Source organism: Fusarium odoratissimum, assembly GCF_000260195.1.
Source record: "Fusarium odoratissimum NRRL 54006 unplaced genomic scaffold supercont1.2, whole genome shotgun sequence".
Classification (NCBI taxonomy): Eukaryota; Fungi; Ascomycota; class Sordariomycetes; order Hypocreales; family Nectriaceae; genus Fusarium; species Fusarium odoratissimum.
Window position 1 is genome coordinate 22575 of NW_022158688.1, and position 22029 is coordinate 44603.

Below are 22029 nucleotides of genomic sequence, written 5' to 3' on the forward strand. Positions count from 1 at the left end.
GTTTTCAATCGATTGAAAGGCATAATCCAACATAAACAAAAGCAGTAAGTAAACCCGGTAAGTGAAAGCATACTTTTATCATAGGCGCCAAGATCGAAAAAGTCAAGCTATAATATATGGATTGCTGAGGAGAAGACTCAAGGAGAAGGATTATTACGTCTATCTTTGCTAGCTATGACAAAAACGCTGCGGCTCGTCGACATTGAGACAAAGGAATCAAAACATGCTCCTCGAACTGCGCCAAAAGCTCCTGGTCGGTAGAAAGCCCCATGCCGCCCTGGCCAGTAGCAAGACACCATAGTACCACTCGCGTGAACCGACTGCCCATCATGCCTGGCATGTCGCAGCCGACTCTGTGATGCAGATACTGCGGAAAAGGTGCATCCTGCCATTCCTCTCTGGCAGCTTGGCTTGACTGCAACTCGTCAATCCTTCGCCAGAACCCCAACTCAGATAGCATTACCCCCAAACTGTATAAGTCATAGCTCTTGAGATAACCTTTTTGTTGATACTCGCGACGTGCTCTCTTCTTACCGGTGGCATTTGGATGCCTATAGAGATCTTGCTTGCTAGGTCTGTTATCGCCAGCCGAGACCTGCCCAGGCTTGTCCAAGCGAGCAAACTCGAACCCTGCAATGACGAAGTCAACGGTCCCAGACTCCTCACAAGAGTTAGCTGAATTGATGACCCGGAGGCCATTTGCGAGTACAATATTATCGCTGCGTAAAGATTTGTGAAGCCATCCTGCTGAAAGGAGTTGAAATACGGAAGCTGCAATATTCTGAGCAAATCTCAACCGTATCTCAGTCGCTGGTAAGCGATATGAGTCATTATTGAAGGCATCATACAGCGACTCCAGTCTAGACTGAGTTTCGATTGTAGATATTTGAATTGTTGGCGAATACTCAAGAACTATTCCGAACCATGTTGAGCTAAAGTTGCTGTCTTTAAAGTAGCCCAGGCAGAATGGAAGATGGACATCTGGATGGTTCTTCAAGGAGCTCAAAAGCCAGCAAAGCTTAACAACATCAGCCTCGAAAAGCCTGACATCGGTATACAACTCTGGATTGAATTGTCGCCATTCAATAATAACTGGCCGAGGGCTGGAAGAAAATTGGGTACTGCTCATGAGAACACTGCAGCGATCCATCTTCCGGGGCAGTACCCCATCTTCTGTGCTCACAGAATAATCCGCGATGTAAAGTTTCCGCATCCTGGCGTTGGTCTCTTCAATAGTAGGAACCGTATCTGGGGACAGGGTGCGAATAGAGAGCGTTGCACGGAGGGTTTCCAAAGCAACTGCGTCTACTGTGTTGTTCTCGGATGCAATTCTGGCCGCAGTATCAATACTGGGTATAGATTCTACGGATGTGGATGGCATGATATCCGTAAGAATCTGAAGGCTCAGAAGCTGTTTATCCGAAGGCAGCAATCGTTCTAGTCCCTCCCTGATAGTTTGAATATCTCCTATAAGTTGTCGAAGGACCTCTGCATTATGGACGGCCCATTTGAAAGGACTGGACTTTACACCAGTCTTCAATATATAGTTAGAGAGAGTGGTGTGCCTTCCGGGCAAAGAAGGCTCCGCTGCCTGTGTTGGTAGAAATAGTGGTTGCATGTCTTTGCTATGTTTTTCAATCAGACGCCCAGAATGCCTAAACAGAGCAAGCATTGTGGTTAGACGCTCGCGGGCGATGGCGCAATCTTCCGTTGAAATGACAGGCACCTCGCCTGGCGGGCCGATTAAGACGCATTCTGCCCATCTCCGAAGAAGGACACTCTCGAGGTGTAGCTGGCCTCGGAGCATGGTGATGTTGCCTTTGCGGTCGCTGGCTATGTAGCCAAGTTTGAGGACGTCGATTGCAGTACCAACGAGGCCAAGTACACCTAGAACAGATTCGGCCATTTTGAAAGCTCTGGGGTCACGTAATCACGAATCTCCTGATGACTGTTTTCCCGTTGAACCTGGAAGATATAAGGAGCTGAGTATCACCTTATGTAGATATGGAATGAAATCCTTCCCCCGTCAAAATACGGAGATGTAAGATTTCAGTCTTTTTACTGGAGGGGGTCACGAGGATTCTGGCTGATCACCATGTAAATCTGGCGCTAAATAGCTTCTATCATTGGATGTCACATAGTTTCATTGTTTTCAAGTGTCCATGCATGCTGTTCAGCCAGCCATCAGCTTTCAGCTTGGCTTGAGGTTTCCAGCCATCAGCTTTCAGCTTGGCTTGAGGTTTTCAGCCACCAATGTTGCATTTGCGAAAGGCCAAATTACATTTAAACAGCGATAATCGTTCCGACCTAATCGCCCTTTTACCAACCGAGTTTATCTCGAGCAACCGATTTTAACAGTCAAAATTCATCAACTCGAAAAACACGTGCCCTTGTCTATTTGAACACCCGAAACGCAACGCAATGTTCAGCAGCGTAGCCCAACGATTGTTCAGCCGACGCCCTGCCAGAATCGGCCAAGTTGACGAACACCATGAAGTCTATGACTTTGCGTCCTTCCTCATGGTTTTCAATGACATTTTCGTCAGAGATAAGTACTATCAGAGCTTTGGCATGGTTAATGATCTGCCGATCAGTAATGAGATCGGCCGCGGCGGCCAGTTTATAGTTCGGCTCTTCCGGTTTCCTGAGAACATGTCGGTCCGTACGTCAGATGATCCCTCATCCAGACTCACAGCCGGGGCAGAGGTAGCTCTGAAGTGGCCCAACCTCGAAAGAGCTGGCAACTTAGATGAGGCGGAGGTCATCAGGTCAATTACCACAGAACTCTCGGTAATCTCCCATCCTAGGATCAGGGAACATCCTCGCATCTTGGACGTCTATGGATTCGCTTGGGACAAGCAAATAATAAGTTCAGGGGAGTCTATCCTACCTGTAATCATGGTAGAATATGGGGAACATGGGACACTGACTGAGTTCCTTGGGCGCACGCAAAAGGTTGACCTTGATACCAAGCTGCTGCTTGCAAGCGACATTGCTCATGCCGTGCACGCCCTTCATCAGAACGGGATTGCACACTCAGACCTCAAACCAGGGAACATTCTAGTAGTCCACCATGATACTGATCTGAGGCCAGTGGCCAAGCTCAGTGATTTTGGTCTTTCTATTTTCCTTGACCAGCACGACTCAACAAAACCATGGACTGCTGGGACACCTCCGTGGATGGCCCCAGAACACATGACACCTGTCACGACAGAGCAGCTTGTCAAGGCAGACAGTGAGTTTCGACGTTCCAGGTGAAGACAATTGCCCACTGACTAGACTAGTTTATGGCTGCGGTTTGATTCTGTGGTCACTCTTGCTCGATGGGATACCACCCTGGAAACTCGAAGCCTTCGAAAGTGATAGCCTCGAAGAACTATTCAAGTCTGTTAAGAAAGACGGCAAGATGAGTCCCGAAGAACTATTCGAGTCTGTCAAGAAAGACAGCAAGATGCTCATTGACATAGCCATCGGATTTATGCGTGATGAAGGGATAGTCCCCGAAGCGAGACTAGATGAGATCAAATACCTCTTCGAATCGCTGCTCATGACTCCGGCGGAAAGGTCATTGGATCTTCTTCTTTCTTATCAACCAAGGTATTAAGCTAATCGCGCCATCAAGATGGATGAGACCTTCAGCTAATATACAACACAGGTTATTACCAGGGCCATCCATAGTCACTAATGGATCGACTCCTGTGCAGCGAGCCAGTACAGAAGTCGTAAGCTAAGAGCAAGCCTCAAACACTTGTCAGCAGTCTTACTAATGGAATTAAAAGGCGATTGGTGATTTTACAGACCTGCATGATTTGCCTTTAATCCTACAGCGCCAGATACTCATGGCTTTTGTAACTATCTCGGGCCGATCAGAAGAGGAGACCGCTGAGGCTCACCATGCTGCCGCTATCATGAAACTTCTCAGAATCGGGACAGTCGCTCCAAGCGCTCCAGCATCAGCAGAGTACACTGGGTACCGGATTGATGCAACAGAAGTTCTTAAGCTACTCGAGTCTGCCGCCAACGAGAATACTATTCCAAAGGGTTCACCGTCCTCGCAAGCGATATATCATCGGGTGAGCAAGGCCTTAAAGGCACCATATGCGAGAGACAGTAACCTGTTGACCACTATCCAAAACATTCCAAACTCCAATGCGATCTCTGGGCAAACGACCATTAAGTGGCTAAGACGAGCAACGATGCTGGGATCACACGTTGCATCTAGTACCCTCCGAGAACTCGATCCCAATGCATGGAGCGAAGCACTCTCAATGTTTCGAACTGAGTATTGCGGTGTCGGAAGGAAGCTCCTCCAAAGTTCAACATACAAGGCGAAAATCACAAGTCATTCATTGCTCTCAGATAGATCCAGTATGCCTGAGTTTGAGACCATCCAAGAATCTGGACACACCCCTCTTCATGTTGCTGCTACCATTGGCAGCCTTGACATCGTGCAGCGTCTCGTACAAGATGGACCGTATGAGTTGATCAATATGCAGAATATAAGAGGCGAGACTGCTCTTCTTCAAGCCACTCGGTCGGGGAACTATGCTATAGCGGAGTATCTTATAGCAGCCGGAGCCCGTGGCGGCATCTTGACTGACAATATGGAGTCTCCTCTTCACTGGCTCTGTGCTTTTGATGACAGAGATAAAGATGAGTTGGTGAGGCTGGCTATATCGCTATGCCATAGTGGAGCAGATCTTGACGGAGTTTGTGCTCCCAATACTGTCTTTAATGAGCACTTTCGCGATACTGTGGGTGGCGGAACACCTCTCTGTCGTGCAGTACAACGCGACTCATACTTAGCTGCTGAAGTGCTGATCACCCTAGGAGCGGATCCATACAAAGACAGACAAGTCGGTGAACAGAGCAGGGCACCTCATGCAGCTGCACTTGCTTGTTGTGCGCATAACTCTCGCATGCTGCAGTTGTTACTCACCTCCGATACGCCGGTTCAACCTCCTAAATGGTACGGAAAAGCTGGTATATTTGACCCTCAGTACACTGGAGAAGCTTTGAGAGCATATATGAACGGAGAACCTACGATACAATCCGCTGCTCCCAATGTCTGGAAATCGATGATGGAGCGGGGTGCTCAGACCTCATTACTGGGATATGCAGCAAATCCAGATCCGCTTCATTATCGGATGGCACTGCACGGGGAATCCTATTTGCAGGAAATGCAGCTGACTATAGATATGTTGGCATCGGCCGAGTCACAAGAGTTTGACCGTGTTACGTTCGACTATCAATCTGCAATTAAGCATTCTATCCTCAGTAGGGACATATCAATAGTCTCGTATCTCCTGGCCGCCTATCCCGAGCAGACGATTCCCGAATTGACCAACCCTGTTCCATCAGGCCTGCAAATGCGTTTGCCTGTTCAGCTTGCCCTCTTCAAAGGCGACAAGCCTATCTTCGACCTTCTTTTAAAATACGCAGGTCCAGACGCCAAGTTAGCTCCGCCCAAGATGCAAGGAATGACGGATAACTGGCTCAGCCAAGGGCTCCTTCGGCTTTTGCGTCCAACATCAAGTATTGCATCCGAAAAGGTCTCCAGAACTACAAAAAGCACAATTCACCTGGCTGCGTTTGCTCATCCCGACCCGCACTTTATGCGCGCTTTATTAAGCAGGCTCTCGTCCGTAGAGGCGCGCTCGCTCGTTAACAGCCATGGAAAAATATGGGACGAGATCCCTCTGACGATGGCTTTGCAAAATCACCATTTTCATGTGGCGGATGTATTACTTCAGTATGGTGCCAATATTGAAGAAGAAGCATCCAACGTCGGTCATAAGCCGGGCCAAAGCACTACGCCTCTTGGAGCAGTGATAACATTTAATAATGGCGCCACAATGGGAGCTATGGAATGGCTCCTGCGACATGGCGCATCAAATATTGTCAACCGAGAGTATGGGATCACGGCTTTGATGACTGCGGTGAGAGCAGGGACGATGTATGACATCTCAAAGACAAATCCATTAGTGCCTACAAAAGTGTATGAATACTCAAGGCTAGCTGTTCTTGAGAGACTTCTGCGGCATTTCTGCACACCAGAAGATATCGACCACAAAGCCAAGGGCGTGGCAGACATGACAGCGCTTCATTGGGGAGTGTTAAGGTTATGGCCGGAAGCTGTGAGCCTGCTGCTGAGGTCAGGCGCAGATGAGAGCTTAACGGCTGAATTTATGAGACCAGTCACAGCAAAGGAATTAGCAGAAGCACTAGATAAGGAGGATATTCCTTCAGAGGCAAAAGAAAGAGGACCAGATGAGACTGCAAAATATCTAGCGAAGTTTAAGTTATTACGGGAAGCCTTTCTATAATAAGATATAAAAATAAAGACAGAACTACAAATAAAAGTTAAATAATAAAATATAAAAGTAATATTATAAATTTTCTTTTATATCTAAGTAATTTATAAAGTAGCTTATATTACTGATAGAAATAATAGTAATATCTGCCTATATAATGGCCCTATGGATCTGTCTAACTACAGTAATAGAGCTGTCACATGGATACTGAACTATAGCTATTGAAATAGGGTAAAGCTTTTCTTACGAGGCTCAAGGTTCTTTCCTTGGTAGGACCCGGTATTGAAAAGTCTCAACACCACGCCTGCTTTTATACTGCCAGCTTGTCAGACCCAGAGTGCTGACGTTGCAGGGCTCAGATGGAAAGGCGGACTTGGTGTGTCCGAGGATTGTCTTTATTCAATCCAAAATGTCTAGCTCTCTACCTGATGTTGTCAGTGTTACTATATAGTCGATTGCTGCCATAGGGTTAAGCTCGAGGCTGCCAATACAGGTGATAAGGACATGATGATTTGCTCTATATAATATAAGCTTCGATGTTATCAGTGTTCTAGTTAAGATTATAAAAGATAAAGAGGTTTATTGCTAGGATGACCTGTAGGTTTTAGGACTGTTCATTATAATCTACTAACTGCGCTTCGGCTTATAATGCCCTACCAGGACGGCTAGGTTCCTGTATGAATCACGGATCTTTACATGTCCGACTGCAAGGGCTTAACCTTTTCCGACCGCAATACTGGTTCTGTGATCTAGATATATAAATTTACAACTCTTCCTTTTCTTCTAACCGCGAATGGTAAGAGAATTTTATTATCTTATTTCGATTTTTATTTCACGTTTTTACTGCAAAACCGGTCTAGGTCGCTGTTCAAGCCTCACAATCCTCTGGGATTTAATAATATCACCGTCGGCCCGAACATCGAAATTCTGGAGGCCCGTGACAAACTTCACTGGCTGATACTTCCAGAACCAAAAGCGCCGACCATGCATAACCGAACTCTGCACCATTCCTCTTATCTATTGCGCCGGTGACTTAGGCGCCCAGGCGATTGGGGGGATGTATATGATCCGTCCAGATCTCTAAGAACGTTAATTATATAAGCGACTATCTCGTTACCCAGCCATAAATGGTTCATGTTCTTAGGACATCGATTTAACTATGAGTCTGCAGCTCTGTCCACAGGCGTCAAGGCTCTTGTCAATCAAGCTATCTGCACTCCGCTTATCAATGTGTGTTTCTTTGGAGCTCACACTTTGCTGTCAGGCGAAAACGTTCCTAGTGCGACTAAGCGTATCAAGACAGGCGTGGCGTTAAGTATTCCCAGGAGTATCTTGCACTGGCCGCTGGTGACTACTCTCAACTTTACATATGTTCAACCACAGTCGAGATCTACAGCTACTGTCTTCTGGCAATCTTACATGAGCTACTCGAACCACCGAGTGGAAACTCAGAACAATATATCTGGAGACACACCGAATCCGGTTGCCGTAAGTGGAGTCGTTGTTCTCAACAATTGGTCTATCAGCGCCATCTGTCCAGCGTTAATCGTTTTTTTACTATAGACAAACTCCTTCAGCAGTACCTCAGAATCCCGGATAAAAGCTTTACCAAACAACAGCAGGGAACCACGCCCGCCCAAGTGCTATTAAGCGATTAATATAATATAATATTAGCCCTTAATTAGAGAAGTATATACTTATTCAATAAGATATAATTCAAATATCAAAGGAGTACTAAATTAATAACAGCTAACACTACTTGATCTGAACTACAACTTTGCCAAAATGCTTCTGGTCTGCTAGGTACTGATAAGCACTAAGATTAATTAGCTAGGCTTTTCAGTGGCTTTGATATATCATTAACTTACTGCTTGAGCTCCTCGAGCTTAAAGACCTGTTGGTCGAGAACGGGTTTAATATCGGAAGCCTCAATTGCACGAATCTTATCAAGTTAACAACCACTCAATCAAGCCAGCAAAAGGCTCATGGAGGAATTCCATTGCCAGAGTACTTACCATTGTTTCGAATTGATCTCGGCTTCCGACGACAATTCCCCTGACAACCGCCATGCTGGACAGGATTTGAGGAAAGCTCGGTCCGGTCTCCCCCGGCCCAGCAATCCAACCAATGATGGTTACAAGACCACCAATATTGACGGCTTTCAGACTCTCCGTCACAGTGTGCGCGCCACCAACCTCGATGACATGGTCAACACCACCTTCTGTGAGCCTCTTCGCCTCTTCCCCCCAGTTCGGAATCTCCTTGTAGTTGATGACGTGATCTGCTCCGAGCTCCTTCAGCTTCTGAGCCTTGGATGTAGAGGACGTGGTGGCAACAACTCGAGCACCCGCAGCCTTGGCAAATTGTAGAGCAGAGATACTAACGCCGCCTGTACCCTGTGTCAAGACCCAGTCGCCCGGAAGGATTGCCTTGAGACCGTAGAGAGCATTCCACGCCGTGAGTGCGCTGCAAGGCAGCGTTGCAGCCTCCAGATAACTGAGGTTTCGTGGCATACCCACAAGTCCATTCTCGTTAAAGACACCGTACTCCCGCAGAGTGCCATCAATAGAGCCACCTACTCCCGATCCCAAGACCTTTGGCGTCAGCGGTCCACCAAAGTATGTTTGCATGAACAAGGTCACGACCTTGGAACCCTTCTCAAAGCGGGTAACCTTTTTTCCTGTGGCCACGACTTCTCCAGCACCATCGGAGCCTGGAATGATGTTTGGCTCGACAGCGAAAGGATAAGTGCCCTGAGCAAGTTAGTCAGATTGATGATAGTATAGATTTCTTGGTTACCTGGGCAATCATGATATCGCGGTAGTTTAGAGAAGCTGCATGGAACTTGACCAGCACTTCGTTGTCAGAGAGCTCAGGGAGAGGCTGTTGGGTGTCAAACTTGAGATTGTCAAAGCTGCCCTGGCCCGCTACAGCCCAAGCCTTTGTAGTTTTTGGCAAAGACATGGTAAATATAATGAGGTGGTGCTTAATTGTAGTAGATATGTGAAGAAACTTGATTCAGTTGCTGCTTGATGGGTCACTTAATACGTGGGTTGAGTGCATGATTTTATACTTAAAGAAATAGACTTCTGCGAGCCTTGCTTTAATAATGGATATGTTAATTACTCCACCTGGGATTGTGCTGCTGACCAATTCACATAGGAGGGTTAGAATTACAACCAGTTCCGTAATGATTTCTCCTGACCGGTGCTGAGAGACTTAGAATACCTGTATTTGGTGAGGACGTAGTTGTGTGCAGATAGTGGATCACTGTCCGTATTAATACGGTAGCGCGGTCAAGCCATGTGGGGGCAACTCAAGGGGCTCTGGTCTCTGCATAGCATTAGTTGTTGGACTAAACCCACTGCGGTATTAACGTAGCTGGACGAGGTCAATCTAACTACCACTTTCTAGTAAAGAATACAAAGCCCTTATGTGGTAAGCTTATCAATGGCAAGATTTCCCCCAAAGACAAGACTTCCCGGCCATTTCATAGCATGTTCCCACTCATCTCCAAGAACCCCATTGATGTAGCTCAGCAAACCGCTTGGCCAGGGATTCAGACACCAATGCTCCTGATTATAACTCATCAAAACAGCGAAGTGACCTAAAATAACAAGTGCTACGGGGTGACGAGCTGAGCACAGATCCAGAAAGATCTGGCTTACCTCAAGTCCCCAACCCCAAACTATCTTTGCAGGCTCAGGGTCGCCGACGTTGTCCGAAAGCGTTGCAATACGGCGGAAGAGTGCTTTCACGGCATGGAGGCATGCTTTCTTCTCAATCCCTTGAACCTGACTAATTATGCATCTCTGTAGAAATTCAAGCGGTGGATATCTTGTTTCAAGGTCATTCCCAGTGTCTTGGTGATTGGTAGCAAACTTGTTGAGAAGCCATGATCCCGAGACGACAACTGGGGGGAAGCTCTGATGTACAAACATAATTGTAGACCTACTAAAGCGAAGTGCTTTGAGCAGCTCCTCAACCGGGTCGAATGGCGATTCGGAGCGGATGCCACTTGGGCGATAGATTGGTTCCGCTACGGCATACATCGATGTGAAAGCGGAAAACCCCAGCAGAGCTTGTTCATGCGCCTGGGTCAAGGATTCAAAATGCGGCCTAGCTCGAGTAATTGCAGCTTGTTGGTGCGCAACAGCTCTGACGTACCATTTGGACTGAGAGCGATCTTCACTGTAGAGTTGAAGGGCGGTGAGGCCCAGGATGCTATTCAGTAAGTAGTGGTGAGAGAAGCCCAAGCGAACAAGGTTGTATTGCAGCAGCCTTGTAGTCTCCGTCATGTCGCCTGTCACAGGATATCGGTGCCAGTGCTCCAGCAACTCCAGATCAGCTAAGCTGTCTTCGTTCAGTGGTGGCTTGGTCAGCGTGGGGGACGAGAAGCTGCACACGACGTTGGCCCGCTCGCATTGAAGGCATCGTGGATGCACCTCGTTGCACTAGGAAGGTTAGCTGCGGGTTCTCTTCCCTTGGCACAGGAAGGATATTCACCTTGGCGTGTTTCTCCTTGCATTGAACACAGCCCTCTCGGGACTTTCTGTGACCTTTCCGCTTTCTAATCATATTTACCATGCCTCCGTGTTGCATTTCAAGAAGATACGCTGGCGTCACATTGGGCCTGGGCGCCGTATAAATACGGCAATTAGAGTCTTAGTTAATCTCAGAACGCTGACAAATGAACTTCTGTAGCGCCCGCCACTAGTTAGCCACAATGCTCACGGCAGCAGACAGACGCGTGTCAACAGGGGGCATTTCATTGATTGCTTAGCACGATGACCTACCCTGCACCAACAACTGCGATCTTCGCCATTGTATTAATCTAGATAAGAAAAGCTTTGTCTTTGGTGTCAGTCCTGTGAAAAATTGAGAGAGGAAAGAGGATTCAGTTTTGGTCTATAAATAGTTAGTCTTTGACTTCAATGACTGTACAGCACCAAAAGACAGTTATATACAACGGGCAGAGAAACAAAGGAAACTCAACAGTGAAATACAGCCTTATAAAAATCCTTCCATAGCCCTAAAAGATCCACCGGAGGAAGAGGAAACAAGCAGCCTCAGCATATAGAGTGCTTCAGTAGGCTCGTTTAGACTCAAGTCACAATTAGGCACATGAGAAATTTGTCCGAGTGGCTGGTTGAAGCATCCTGATACCCGTTCTGATCGGGTTATTCCCCTCACTCCATCTTATCAGGTCTATCTTATCGATACCGATGTGGATGCCGCACCTTGCTTATCGGGATAAATCACGCTAGGTAGACGTCACCGAGACTTGGGGCAACTTCCAAGTTTCCCGAGACCAACACCTTGTTCATTGCGGTAATTCTCTTGGTTTGGCCAGAGCGTGAAATGAGATATCTGGGGTAAATCGATATGCCTCAGTCGGAGTCATTCATTCCTGGCCTTGAGGACTTGAGGACTCATGTCTATTGGCTAGTTAAACCTACCGGCACCGGAAGTATCCCTCCCATGCGTCCTGGGTGGGGTCGAGACTATTGTAGATCCTCCGGAGCCCGGGATACTTTATCCGCTGTAATTCGTCCGTCGTGCTTTTGAGTTAATATCCAACTACATGTACGGAGACTGAGTATAATATGTGGTGCAAGGGTTGATTGTCGGAAAGGTACGTCTTTCGACGGAGTGCTATGTTCCGTTAACCTAAGTGAGCTGATAATCAGTGTTTGATCGTTGCATGATTGAGAAAACAGGAAAAAGCTCGATGATCAGTTCGCGAAACAATAGTCCGACATTTAGAGGAGTTACGTTTTGAGCTACATAGATTTCGTCTTTAGTATAGTTATAAAAGGCAGAGACACATTTTGATTCGTTTTCTTCTCCAAGGATAGTTTGACGAAAACTCGAGCTCTGCCTCTTCAACATCCTCTTCTTTTGACAATCGACTTCGATATGAAATTGTTGTATTTCTTTTCACTAGGGGCTACCGCCTTCTTCAGCCTTGCGCTGTCCCAGCGGCCTATCGAAGACCTTGGTCGCGGAGTCGTAGCTGTTCGGGTAAGCGAGAATAACATTCTCGTAACTTGGAGACTTCTTGGTCTAGACCCCGATGGCATTGGATTCAATATCTACCGGAGCGCCGATGGTGACAGGACAATGCGTCTAAATGATAAGGTCCTCACTGGGGGAACCAACTTTCTCGACAAAACAGCAGACGAGGCTGTCCCAAACGCTTATACTGTCAGGCCTGTCGTGGACGGCAAAGAACAAACAGCTTCAGGCTCTTTCGTTCTGCCCGCAGACAATGCAGTCGAACCTGTGGTACGAATACCACTTCGTCCAGGTAAAACCATCAAGTATGTCTGGGTCGGTGACCTCGATGGCGATGGAGAGTGGGACTATGTCATTGACAGACATGATGCGCGCCAATCAATTGAAGCATACACCAGCAACGGAACCTTCCTCTGGGAGGTTGAACTAGGGCCTGGCAGTGAGAATCAGGACAACATTTCCCCTGGACCCTCTACCATTGATGTAGGCCACTGGGATGGTGTTACAGTGTTTGACTTCGATAGCGACGGTTATGCTGAGGTTGCTATTCGCATTGCCAATGGTGTCACCTTTGGAGATGGGAAGAAGTTTGACAAGGGCAAGAATGAGACTTATCAGTACATAGCCATTCTTGATGGACGCACAGGAGCCCTTCGTGCCTCTGCCCCATTGCCGACAGACTATATAGCCGATGGCCCCCTGGCTTGTAGAGTAGGTGCTGGCTTTCTTGACGGCAAAACCCCTCACCTGGTGGGTTTCCTCAAGAACCGCCGTAAGGACAAGAATTTCAACCTTCTCGTTATGGCATGGACCTTCGATGGTAAAGCGCTAAAGCAAGCTTGGAAGTGGGCACGCGGAGATCGGTACGAAGATTTTCCCGATGGACACAATAGTCGTATCGTGGATGTCGATGGTGATGGGAAGGATGAGTACTTTGAGATTGGATTTGGTCTCAATGGTGATGGAACAGTCAAGTATTCTCTTGGAGAGAAGGGCATCATCCATGGAGATCGATATCATATTGCCAAAATGGATCCTAAACGGAAGGGCCTACAGGGTTATGGTGTTCAGCAAAGATCTGAGGATCTCTTGTATGAATATTATTACGATGCCACTGATGGTACCATGATCTGGGAGCACCATGGAAAGGAAGTTCTTGACATCGGACGCGGTATGGTCGGCGACATTGACCCCACTCACGAAGGAATGGAGGTCTGGTCTTTTTCTGGAGGTTTATACAACGCTCGAGAGAATAAGCAGTTAGTAGACGACGCCGAACTTGCTCCCTGGCCTCATCTGGGAGTCTGGTGGGACGGGGATGCTCTGCTAGAGCTTTTTAATGATGGCAAGTTTGAGAAATGGGATTGGGAAAACCCATCAACATCTGACAAAGTGCCTCGCCTCCTCACTGCTAGCAAGTATGGTGGTGTCTTGAATGGAAGGTATCCGCTGCTTATCGGCGACATACTGGGAGACTGGAGAGAAGAAGTTGTCTTGACCAACGCTAATCAAGACGAGCTGCTGATCTTCACAACCGATCAGCCATCGGATATCCGTCTATATACTTTGGCACATAATCCCAACTACCGTAACGACCTAACAGTAAAGGGATATCTTCAATCTCATCATGTTGACTACTTTTTAGGCCATGACATGGAAACGCCCCCAAAGCCGAAGATTCGTTATACTAAGAAGGCTTAGATATTAGTTACAGCCAGGGGAGACCTAGGGTCATTATATAGGAACACTTTGCAAATATCATTTCTTCGCTGCTTCGAATATGTAATACGCGATCTCGTGCGTGGTGAGCCTCAAGCATGCCGACATCCCTTCGAGCAGCGAAAACCCGATTTTGGGTTAGCCCTCCATCTCTTCTCAAGCTCGACAATATTATTCTTGGCAATCTCTGTCAACAAGACAAGCCTTGCTAAATTGGGTGCGAAGAACGCCAAGGCTGCTGCCAGCTGATCTTACTATGGAGACATGAAAGTAATCACTTTTCGGTTTCTGTTCAGCCGGTAGCCGAGCGACCAGATTGAGAGACTATGAGATGGCGGAATTACAAATTCCGTGCCTGACAGAATATCCAGCTCAAGTCAGCTGAAGACCCAGGTGAGGGATAAACGAGTCAAGTTAAACGAAACGGAACGAACTCCCCGCATTACCATACTACGGGGATTGCGGGGAAGGAAGAGAATTGAAGCTAGTTAAACCTCTAGCAAGGTTCAAGACACCGTTATCCTTGTCACTTAGGCTGTCAGTTTCCAGATCGGAGTAACATAGCCCGCACTCGAAAGACTGGGGAAAGACATATAATAGGTCAAGTAATGGCCATCATGATAGTAATAGAATCAACAGACCATTCATTCAGCCTCGCCGATCGCTGCGAAACAATGGTTCACTTTATTTTTCTCGCAAGCCTTGGCTTAGGCAGTTCTGTTCTTGCTGCTCCTAATTATGTTGTTCCCGATGCTCAGCCGAAAAATGCCGTTGCAATTGATCCAGCACCCGTGGGAGCCTCGTAAGTCTCTGGGTGTGAATTGCTTCACTGGAATGATCTAACTCTGTTGACAAGATTCGAATTCTTCATGTGGCCTTCTTACATGACCAATATATCGTTGACCCTTCCTTGCATCGATCACTTTAACAAGCTGTACAATCGGAAAATGCCTATTCGCATTGGAGGAACGACACAAGACAGAGCGACCTACGATCCAGCTCTCAAAGGTTACGTTTCGTATAGTGTCGATGACCCTCTGGAGGCTCCTATGAGTCTGACCTATGGGCCGAAGTTCTTTGACCTGATTAGTACGTCCTATTTCTGTACTTTGGCTGAAACTTGTGCTGATTAGCAAACTTGAACAGAGAAGTTCGGGAGCGAGACCATTCTTGGTAATTGAATTGACTTGTTAGAAACGAACAACACTAACAAGGCGGAGGCTTTAATCGAGGCCTCAACAATAGGACAAATACCTTTGCTGCCGTCTTGAAAGCCAAGGAAAAGGTAGCCAAATACCTCTGGGCAATCGAACTCGGAAACGAGCCTGACTGTAGGACCTCTCATAAACATACTCTCAATATTGGGCAGCGTTGACTCTTTCTCACAGTGTACTGGAAGTATTGGCAGTACCCAGTAGCCGAGGCTCCCTGGAACGAGACACAGGAGGGTGATAATGCAGCTGACTGGGCACAAGACTTCATCTACCATTGGAAGAGCCCTCTTCCCATCCTGGCTGGAGGCGGATATGCCATCCCGTTTGAGATCGAACCAAATTGGCCTAACCTGCCCTACCTCATCGAAAACAGCTACAACAAAACAGTCAAGGATGCCACTAAAGTGTACAATGGCCACTTGTACGCATTTTCTAATGCTACCGCCGATGACTTGGGCCCGGAGATGAAGCATCAGAGAGTTGTCCAGGACTTGAACCTGCTGCCCATTTCGAGCGCCAAGGCTGCCGGAAGACCATATATCCTAGGTGAGAGCAAGTCTGCTACTTCTACAATCCGAAACTGCTAAAGAAAATACTCAGGCGAGACGGGATTCCATGGGCTCGACTATGAGATGGATTCGACTTTCGGATCGGCCATTCAGACAACTGACAAGACCCTTCGGGCATTGACCCTCGGTATTCAGCGACTATTCTATCACCAAGGCACAATCAACCAAGGTAAGTTAAGTAAAGCCATGAATTATAATGCATAACTGACTGACCCTTAAGCCTTCTTCAACTGGTGGTGGAGTGATCACGTTAATGCCCCGTTCTACGGTGCCTACTTCGGTGCTCTCGCTGTAGCTGGAGGCGACTCCATTGTTGCCAGCGACGATGGCACAGACCCTTATGCTCAATACATCGTTTACAAAAACGGAAAAGCATTCAAGGTCGTCCTGATCAACACAGATTACTACTCTGGTAGTGGCACGCGCTCTGGAACCAAGTTCACTCTCACTGGACTGAAAGGCAATTCTGTCAAGGCTCTCCGCATGACCGGCCCGAGCAGCGAAACAACTGTGCCTGTGACACAGACCAAGTCGTCGCCACAGCCTAGCATCGGAGGTATGGACACATTTTCCATCGATAGTCTTTGCTAACGAATCCTCGTAGGTCAATCGTTCTCAAACAAGAATTGCGAACTCGGCGGCAAGCAGAACACTGAAAAGCTTTCGGTTAAGAAGGGAAAGTTGGAAGTAACTCTCAAGGCTTCTGAGGCCATGATAGTATATCTCTGATGAACAATTGCAATTTGTGGATTGAGTCAACACAGGAGTCGATACTATTTATTCTTCGAAACTATAAGAAGCTTGTATATTCGTCTATGCAGCGTCATGGCCCAATGCAATCAATTACTTAACAGTATAGTCTTGTACTAGTATAAGACGAATTTAAATGTATTATTATCTGAAACGACTATATGGGGGAAGGACCTCTTCCGCCTGTTCGTATTCACTATCCTGGGTCATCTTCTTGTGTTAGCGTTTCGACTTCCAAGCTAAATAATGGTATCACACTTACGCAACGGAGCTGGCTATTGTCTTGAGCATCGTCAAGTCCATTCGATGCTATTTGAAGTGGTACAACAAGAGAGATCGTAGTGCCATAAGTGCCTATGGCTAGGGTGAGTCTAATCCGGTAGGTTCGGCTGATCAGACAGGAGTAAAAGGTAGGAAGGAATAGTGAATTCTCAGTGGGAAGTTTGAACGATTGTTGAATTGTAGCTTTGTATGCCGGAGTCTTGGACGAGTTAAGGCAACAGGACGCACACGAAGCTGAACGTGGTATGACCTGGGGTTCTGTGCAGTCTCGGATAATATGCGCAGGCTCTGAGCACCTCCTCTCTGACCCTTTCTCGGAGATGGGTTGATGACCTTTCTTCCAGTATACCCTTTCTCTATCTTTGAGAACGAGGGCATGTGAGGTCAGCCATGGTGCTGTTGGGGCAACCGAATTTGACGGTTTTTCATGATGGTCAGGTAGGTAGCCATCTATACCGAGCCAGAAATTTGTAAATGTTTCGATGGTGGCTGATTTGACGCGTATGTCAGGTGGCATTGCACTGGCCGAGGCCGGAATGTATTCCAGATCGATGGGTATTTGTGACTCGGTGGCGTTAAGTCCATCTAAGCAGAGCACGATGGGCTGTGGCTGAGTTGCCGAAGCCCGTACAAGCCCCATCTTTGTGCCTATGACACCTTTTCTGATGGTCTTAGTCTGCGACAAGCAGTACTCTGAGTTTTCAGGACGGACGTGAAGTGGAGGTTGCTCAGGAAGGGCTGGAATAACCTTGACGGAACGACTCTGATCGAGATACTGTTCTTCTCCTCGTTTGTTCTTGCTCAACACCAGACGCCCTCTGATCACATAATCGACATGTGCAGAGCCACCTGCGAGATCATCAAGCTCCCAAACACCCATGCTTGGTGGCGGACGCAAGTGTCGCTCCCTGACTGCTTTATTCTGGTGGTTGCACGCAGTGGTGGAGAGTTGCTCAGGGATCACGAAGCGAAAAGGAACGTGGTACAACTGTCCAGGTTCAAGTGACTGGTTGATAGGTAGAGCCGATGCAGATATTGGCATTTGTAACTGCATAAAAGTATGGGTCTTGAAAGGTGTGCCATACTGGAATGCGTGGCCACAGGTTGAAGTGATGCCTCTTAGATCAATCTGGAGAGACTGGAAAGGGAGTTGGTTGTGGGCTGTTATTGTGACGAAGCCCGAGATTGCGGAACCGAACGTATAGATTTTGGAATCGTAATGCCCATCAATGTTGATTTCAAGGGTAGGATCCTGCTTTGCGCGTGATGGAAGCAAGCATCTAGAAGGCATGATGGCAGTAATATGTGGGTTTTCGGTTTCTCGCCTGTTGGTTTTAGATACTGGTTCCTTGGCTGTCAAAGCCTGGCTCCTCTCAATCCTATATATAACAAGCTGAACAATACCCTTGTATTGCACGCTCATAAGCAAACGATGAAATGACGCCCTTCATGATTGTATTCAAGTGCTTCTGGGTTGAAGCAGACTCTCTGATTGGCTCTTATCCCGCGGTCCGAGAAGCGCTAGTTGATCAGCTCTGTCGTTCTGGGCCCAAACTCGCCGTGATTGGTTCATTTCCCCGAAGCCCGGACTCGCTGTCGAGATTGATTGGCTGATCATGCCGAGACTCAAGATAAACATTCAGAAATCGATTTCAGGATGACAAATACAGCCAAATCGCAGTATCGCGAACCTGCACCTGTCGTTTTACTGCTGGAGACTCAATTGCCAACCTCTTTTCTGACCTCGAATAGCTGTAACCAGTATCAAGCTGGGAGTGCTGAGCTGTCACAGCTGAGACTAGCCACAGCACGGCATTGCGCCACTAAAACGCCACACGTCTTTGGATTGTTGATGACAGCTACTAAGACAGACGGATGACTATTGATCTCAACTTTGTCATCATTACACAATACTACGTCAATCAGTGACCGAAAGCTAGACAACCCCAAGCTCTAATTGGGATACGGGATTTGTCTACAATACGTCAAAGCTGTAGTTCAGATGCCCTGTCATCGCCCACGATCGCAGAATATCGCAGCCAAGAGGTCACAATTGCCTCGCGTGGATGGACCTACTAGTGCGTTCACCTACACTCGCTCTCCTCATTTATCTCAACTGCTGACCGTTGATTCAAGGGCGTGCTTGCATCAACTGTCGCCAACGCAAGATCCGCTGCGATATCGTCGATAAAGGCGTTCCCTGTACGAACTGCAGCACTCATGGTCGATCAGGATGTCGTATATGTCCCAACAAGAAAGACGCGAGACAGTCCTCGCAGCGACCAGCTATTCTTGCTCCTCTGCGTCCCCGTCAATCCACAGACTCGCCAGCGGCCCCATCACCTGTAGTTACTGAGCCAGCCTCCACAGCAAGAGAAGACGGCGAGCAAGATCTCGGATCTCACCTCTTGAACCGCAATGACGAAACAGAGGTCGAGCTTAGTCAGGTCGAGCTCGGCCATCGGACTCGCTGTCATTTCATTGGGTCGGAGCTCTCAAACTGTCATTACCTTGTTCGACAGAGCACCTCTGAGACAGGACTCGACAAGGTGTTTCATTTCAGCAATGGCCAGTTAGACTCCTCGGAGAATTGGTATGAGGCACACAACATACCAGAAGAGATCCTTATACGACCGAACAAAGGGCTTGAAACCAGGCTGATCAGAGCGTATTTCGATCTCGTCAACCGCGGATGGCCAATTGTGGACGAGGAGCTATTCATGACACAATATCAGGAGCAGGATCGCATGAACCCACTGTGCTTGACGCTTCTCAACGCCATCCTACTCGTGGGAGCTCACACACTGGCATCTCAGGATGAGAGTATGCTTCCTCTGCTTCCTGCTTTCTTCCGAAGAGCCAAGTATCTGGTGTTGAGTGATTCATGGCATGATAGGCTTGTTTACGTTCAAGTGCCGCTGCTGCTGACGTGGTATTCTGATGCTAATGCTTGGCATTGGATTGGAATTGCTATCAGAACGGCAATGGCCATGGGACTCCACCGCGACGCTAGCCACTCTACGAATCTACCAGTCTATAAACGAAAGTATGTCCGGATCTGGTGGGTTCTCTTCCAGTTTGACACAATATCAGCGACCTCGGCTGGTCGGCCTCAAGCCATGTGAGTCTATCACAGAGTCCCAATTCTTCAAGACATGCCTACTAACCTTGTCAGAAACCTGTGGGATTCAGATGTTGCAGACCTACAGCCTGCTGACCTTGAAGGCATTCCGGGAGCAGAATTCGACTTTATTACCTATCACACCAAGCTTTGCAAGATCATATCACAAACCATAAGGGATGGTTGGTCACCACGAGCTTCCATGGAGGCACGAGCTAGGGCTATCAAGAGAGCAGATGAATCTCTTGGGAATCTGATGCTTGAGCTTCCACCAAGGCTGCAACTGAAACTTTCCAATCTTGATATCTGGCAGTCTCTGTTTCACCTGACCCATCACAACTTCATTCTGCTGATCCACCGCCCAGCACCAAAGTCCGGCATAAGAGTTCAAACTCCCGAGGCACAAGATAATGCTATCCTTTGCAGGGAATCAACAGTAGCGATTGCATCTGTCTTCGAAGTCTTACTCAGCAAAAGGATGATCTCTTCATTATGGCTATACAGTAACCATGTTCTGTTCACAGCAACTATCTACATTCTGAACCAAATCAGCACTAGCAAGCCGCTGTTAGCTGCCAAGTCTCGGCACATACTAGACACATTCCTTGCAACCCTTCGCGAGCTAGTAAAGTATTGGACTTACGCGAAAGGGCTAATGCAGGTTCTTGAGCAGAGGGCCTCCAAGGTCAGGGATGAGAGAGCTGAAAAGGCGTCTACGAGACTGCAATACGCTGCACCATCTGAGCAACATCGTCGCCCGCCCATTGATTCTCATCTAAACGTGCCCGGTGGCCCATCCTCGTATGAACAGCTAAGCGAGGATTCACCAGCGTGGAGTAATCAGGAAAGCCAAACACCGAATGCTGCTTTGGCTGATCTCGTTTCGAACTCTCAGCCCCCAGCCACTGACTTCTATCCAAGCACGGGTTTTCTAGGATCCACTCAAGACCCCTTGTTAGATGATCTATTCATGATAGACACTTCTGCGCTTGACCTTTTCTTCTACGATAACACCACGCAATAGGTAGTCAGAAAGTGAGATAAATAGTGTGTCTGTATCGCTGCACTTTGAGATTAATACGATTAAAAACTTGGGTCCTCGATTGTTGCACTGCGGCCACGCGTTATGAACATGGGTATACCTCGCCTTAATATGTTGTGTCGCTGTCTAACTATTCCTGTCTCAGCGGGATGAGTTTTATTAATGCTTTAAGACATATAGAGCCAATCCTTTTTGATAAGTCTACGGGGGGCACTAATTATATAATTACAATTCGGAAACAGATAACTAAAGACTAAAAATAAAGCAAGCCTAAAGACATAAAAACATGCATTTAGTACAATGACTTACTCCATTATACGGGCGGGACAAAGATGCAAAACAAACACCAAGCCACAGATGCGCTTGGGCCCTATCGTGACTGTTTGTTGCGCCAGGGTGACCTAATTCCCCCGCTCAGCTCAGCCGCAAGGCGGAAGACGGTTTAAAGTTATACGATGTTGCAATGCATCAATCGGTAGGGTGTTAGAGCTTTTCCCAGAATGCAAGGTGAAACACATTGCGAAGCCTAAGACAAACCAAATCATTCTCACGTCAGAGTATCCAAACTCTCAAAAGCGATAACAATATAAATTCGGTGTTCTCCATAGGCATATGTTATACTTCGTGCTTCTGACGTTGATTTTGAGAGAAAAATGTGTATGAAGAGACTACGACATGGGGAAAGGAGGAGTGAGCATAAGTAATCGACAGGTATTCATCTGACTATAATAGTAATAAGCGGGGAAGAACGCTTTGGAGTTATTTAGGGAAAGCGAAGTTTAGCAACAGTGAACGAATGGGAGATAGTTTAGTGTCCCCCGTGATTCAGGGAAATGCAGCCACATATTTCCATAGGTACCGACATCCGGGAGCCAATGTCCTCAACCCTTAGGATGCAAACTCTCCTCTCTAGCAGCTCGTAGTCTTCGTTTTGTGCCCGGTCCCGGCAGTTATGCCTCTCAAAGTTGGGGAAGGTCCTGGACGGAAAAGGGGGGCGGGG

At 47.4% G+C, this 22029-nt stretch overlaps 10 protein-coding genes across 10 annotated transcripts; 6 read left to right on the forward strand and 4 right to left on the reverse strand.

Moving 5' to 3' along the window:
• Positions 1–172: 172 nt before the first annotated feature.
• Positions 173–1906, reverse strand: FOIG_01587 (uncharacterized protein; the record flags this gene model as incomplete). The annotated part of the gene is made up of 1 exon (XM_031198555.1): positions 173–1906. The coding sequence occupies one exon, from the start codon at positions 1904–1906 to the stop codon at positions 173–175; it is 1734 nt and encodes a 577-aa protein (XP_031070592.1).
• Positions 1907–2421: 515 nt separating this feature from the next.
• Positions 2422–3604, forward strand: FOIG_01588 (serine/threonine protein kinase; the record flags this gene model as incomplete). The annotated part of the gene is made up of 2 exons (XM_031198556.1): positions 2422–3235; positions 3285–3604. The coding sequence occupies 2 exons, from the start codon at positions 2422–2424 to the stop codon at positions 3602–3604; spliced, it is 1134 nt and encodes a 377-aa protein (XP_031070593.1).
• Positions 3605–3839: 235 nt separating this feature from the next.
• Positions 3840–6326, forward strand: FOIG_01589 (uncharacterized protein; the record flags this gene model as incomplete). Its single annotated transcript, XM_031198557.1, has 1 exon — positions 3840–6326. One exon carries the CDS (start codon positions 3840–3842, stop codon positions 6324–6326), a length of 2487 nt encoding a protein of 828 aa, XP_031070594.1.
• A 1122-nt stretch (positions 6327–7448) lies between these two features.
• Positions 7449–7860, forward strand: FOIG_01590 (uncharacterized protein; the record flags this gene model as incomplete). Its single annotated transcript, XM_031198558.1, has 2 exons — positions 7449–7802; positions 7855–7860. The coding sequence occupies 2 exons, from the start codon at positions 7449–7451 to the stop codon at positions 7858–7860; spliced, it is 360 nt and encodes a 119-aa protein (XP_031070595.1).
• Positions 7861–8069: 209 nt separating this feature from the next.
• FOIG_01591 (alcohol dehydrogenase) lies at positions 8070–9278 on the reverse strand (the record flags this gene model as incomplete). The annotated part of the gene is made up of 4 exons (XM_031198559.1): positions 8070–8130; positions 8183–8256; positions 8330–9067; positions 9114–9278. 4 exons carry the CDS (start codon positions 9276–9278, stop codon positions 8070–8072), a joined length of 1038 nt encoding a protein of 345 aa, XP_031070596.1.
• A 449-nt stretch (positions 9279–9727) lies between these two features.
• Positions 9728–10916, reverse strand: FOIG_01592 (uncharacterized protein; the record flags this gene model as incomplete). The annotated part of the gene is made up of 2 exons (XM_031198560.1): positions 9728–10768; positions 10821–10916. 2 exons carry the CDS (start codon positions 10914–10916, stop codon positions 9746–9748), a joined length of 1119 nt encoding a protein of 372 aa, XP_031070597.1. The 3' UTR covers positions 9728–9745.
• A 704-nt stretch (positions 10917–11620) lies between these two features.
• On the forward strand, positions 11621–14105 carry FOIG_01593 (uncharacterized protein). The gene is made up of 2 exons (XM_031198561.1): positions 11621–11949; positions 12005–14105. Exon 2 carries the CDS (start codon positions 12234–12236, stop codon positions 14031–14033), a length of 1800 nt encoding a protein of 599 aa, XP_031070598.1. The 5' UTR covers positions 11621–11949; positions 12005–12233; the 3' UTR covers positions 14034–14105.
• A 620-nt stretch (positions 14106–14725) lies between these two features.
• On the forward strand, positions 14726–16563 carry FOIG_01594 (uncharacterized protein; the record flags this gene model as incomplete). The annotated part of the gene is made up of 8 exons (XM_031198562.1): positions 14726–14853; positions 14908–15140; positions 15198–15224; positions 15272–15382; positions 15440–15821; positions 15855–16003; positions 16055–16390; positions 16439–16563. 8 exons carry the CDS (start codon positions 14726–14728, stop codon positions 16561–16563), a joined length of 1491 nt encoding a protein of 496 aa, XP_031070599.1.
• A 165-nt stretch (positions 16564–16728) lies between these two features.
• On the reverse strand, positions 16729–18157 carry FOIG_01595 (uncharacterized protein; the record flags this gene model as incomplete). Its single annotated transcript, XM_031198563.1, has 2 exons — positions 16729–16794; positions 16847–18157. 2 exons carry the CDS (start codon positions 18155–18157, stop codon positions 16729–16731), a joined length of 1377 nt encoding a protein of 458 aa, XP_031070600.1.
• A 615-nt stretch (positions 18158–18772) lies between these two features.
• On the forward strand, positions 18773–21011 carry FOIG_01596 (uncharacterized protein; the record flags this gene model as incomplete). Its single annotated transcript, XM_031198564.1, has 3 exons — positions 18773–18944; positions 19003–19987; positions 20042–21011. The coding sequence occupies exons 1-3, from the start codon at positions 18869–18871 to the stop codon at positions 21009–21011; spliced, it is 2031 nt and encodes a 676-aa protein (XP_031070601.1). The 5' UTR covers positions 18773–18868.
• Between the last annotated feature and the right edge of the window lie 1018 nt (positions 21012–22029).

What these genes read in the sequence shown, in the direction of transcription:
- FOIG_01593 (XM_031198561.1), top strand. Translation starts at nt 12,234, where the DNA reads ATGAAATTGTTGTATTTCTTTTCACTAGGGGCTACCGCCTTCTTCAGC.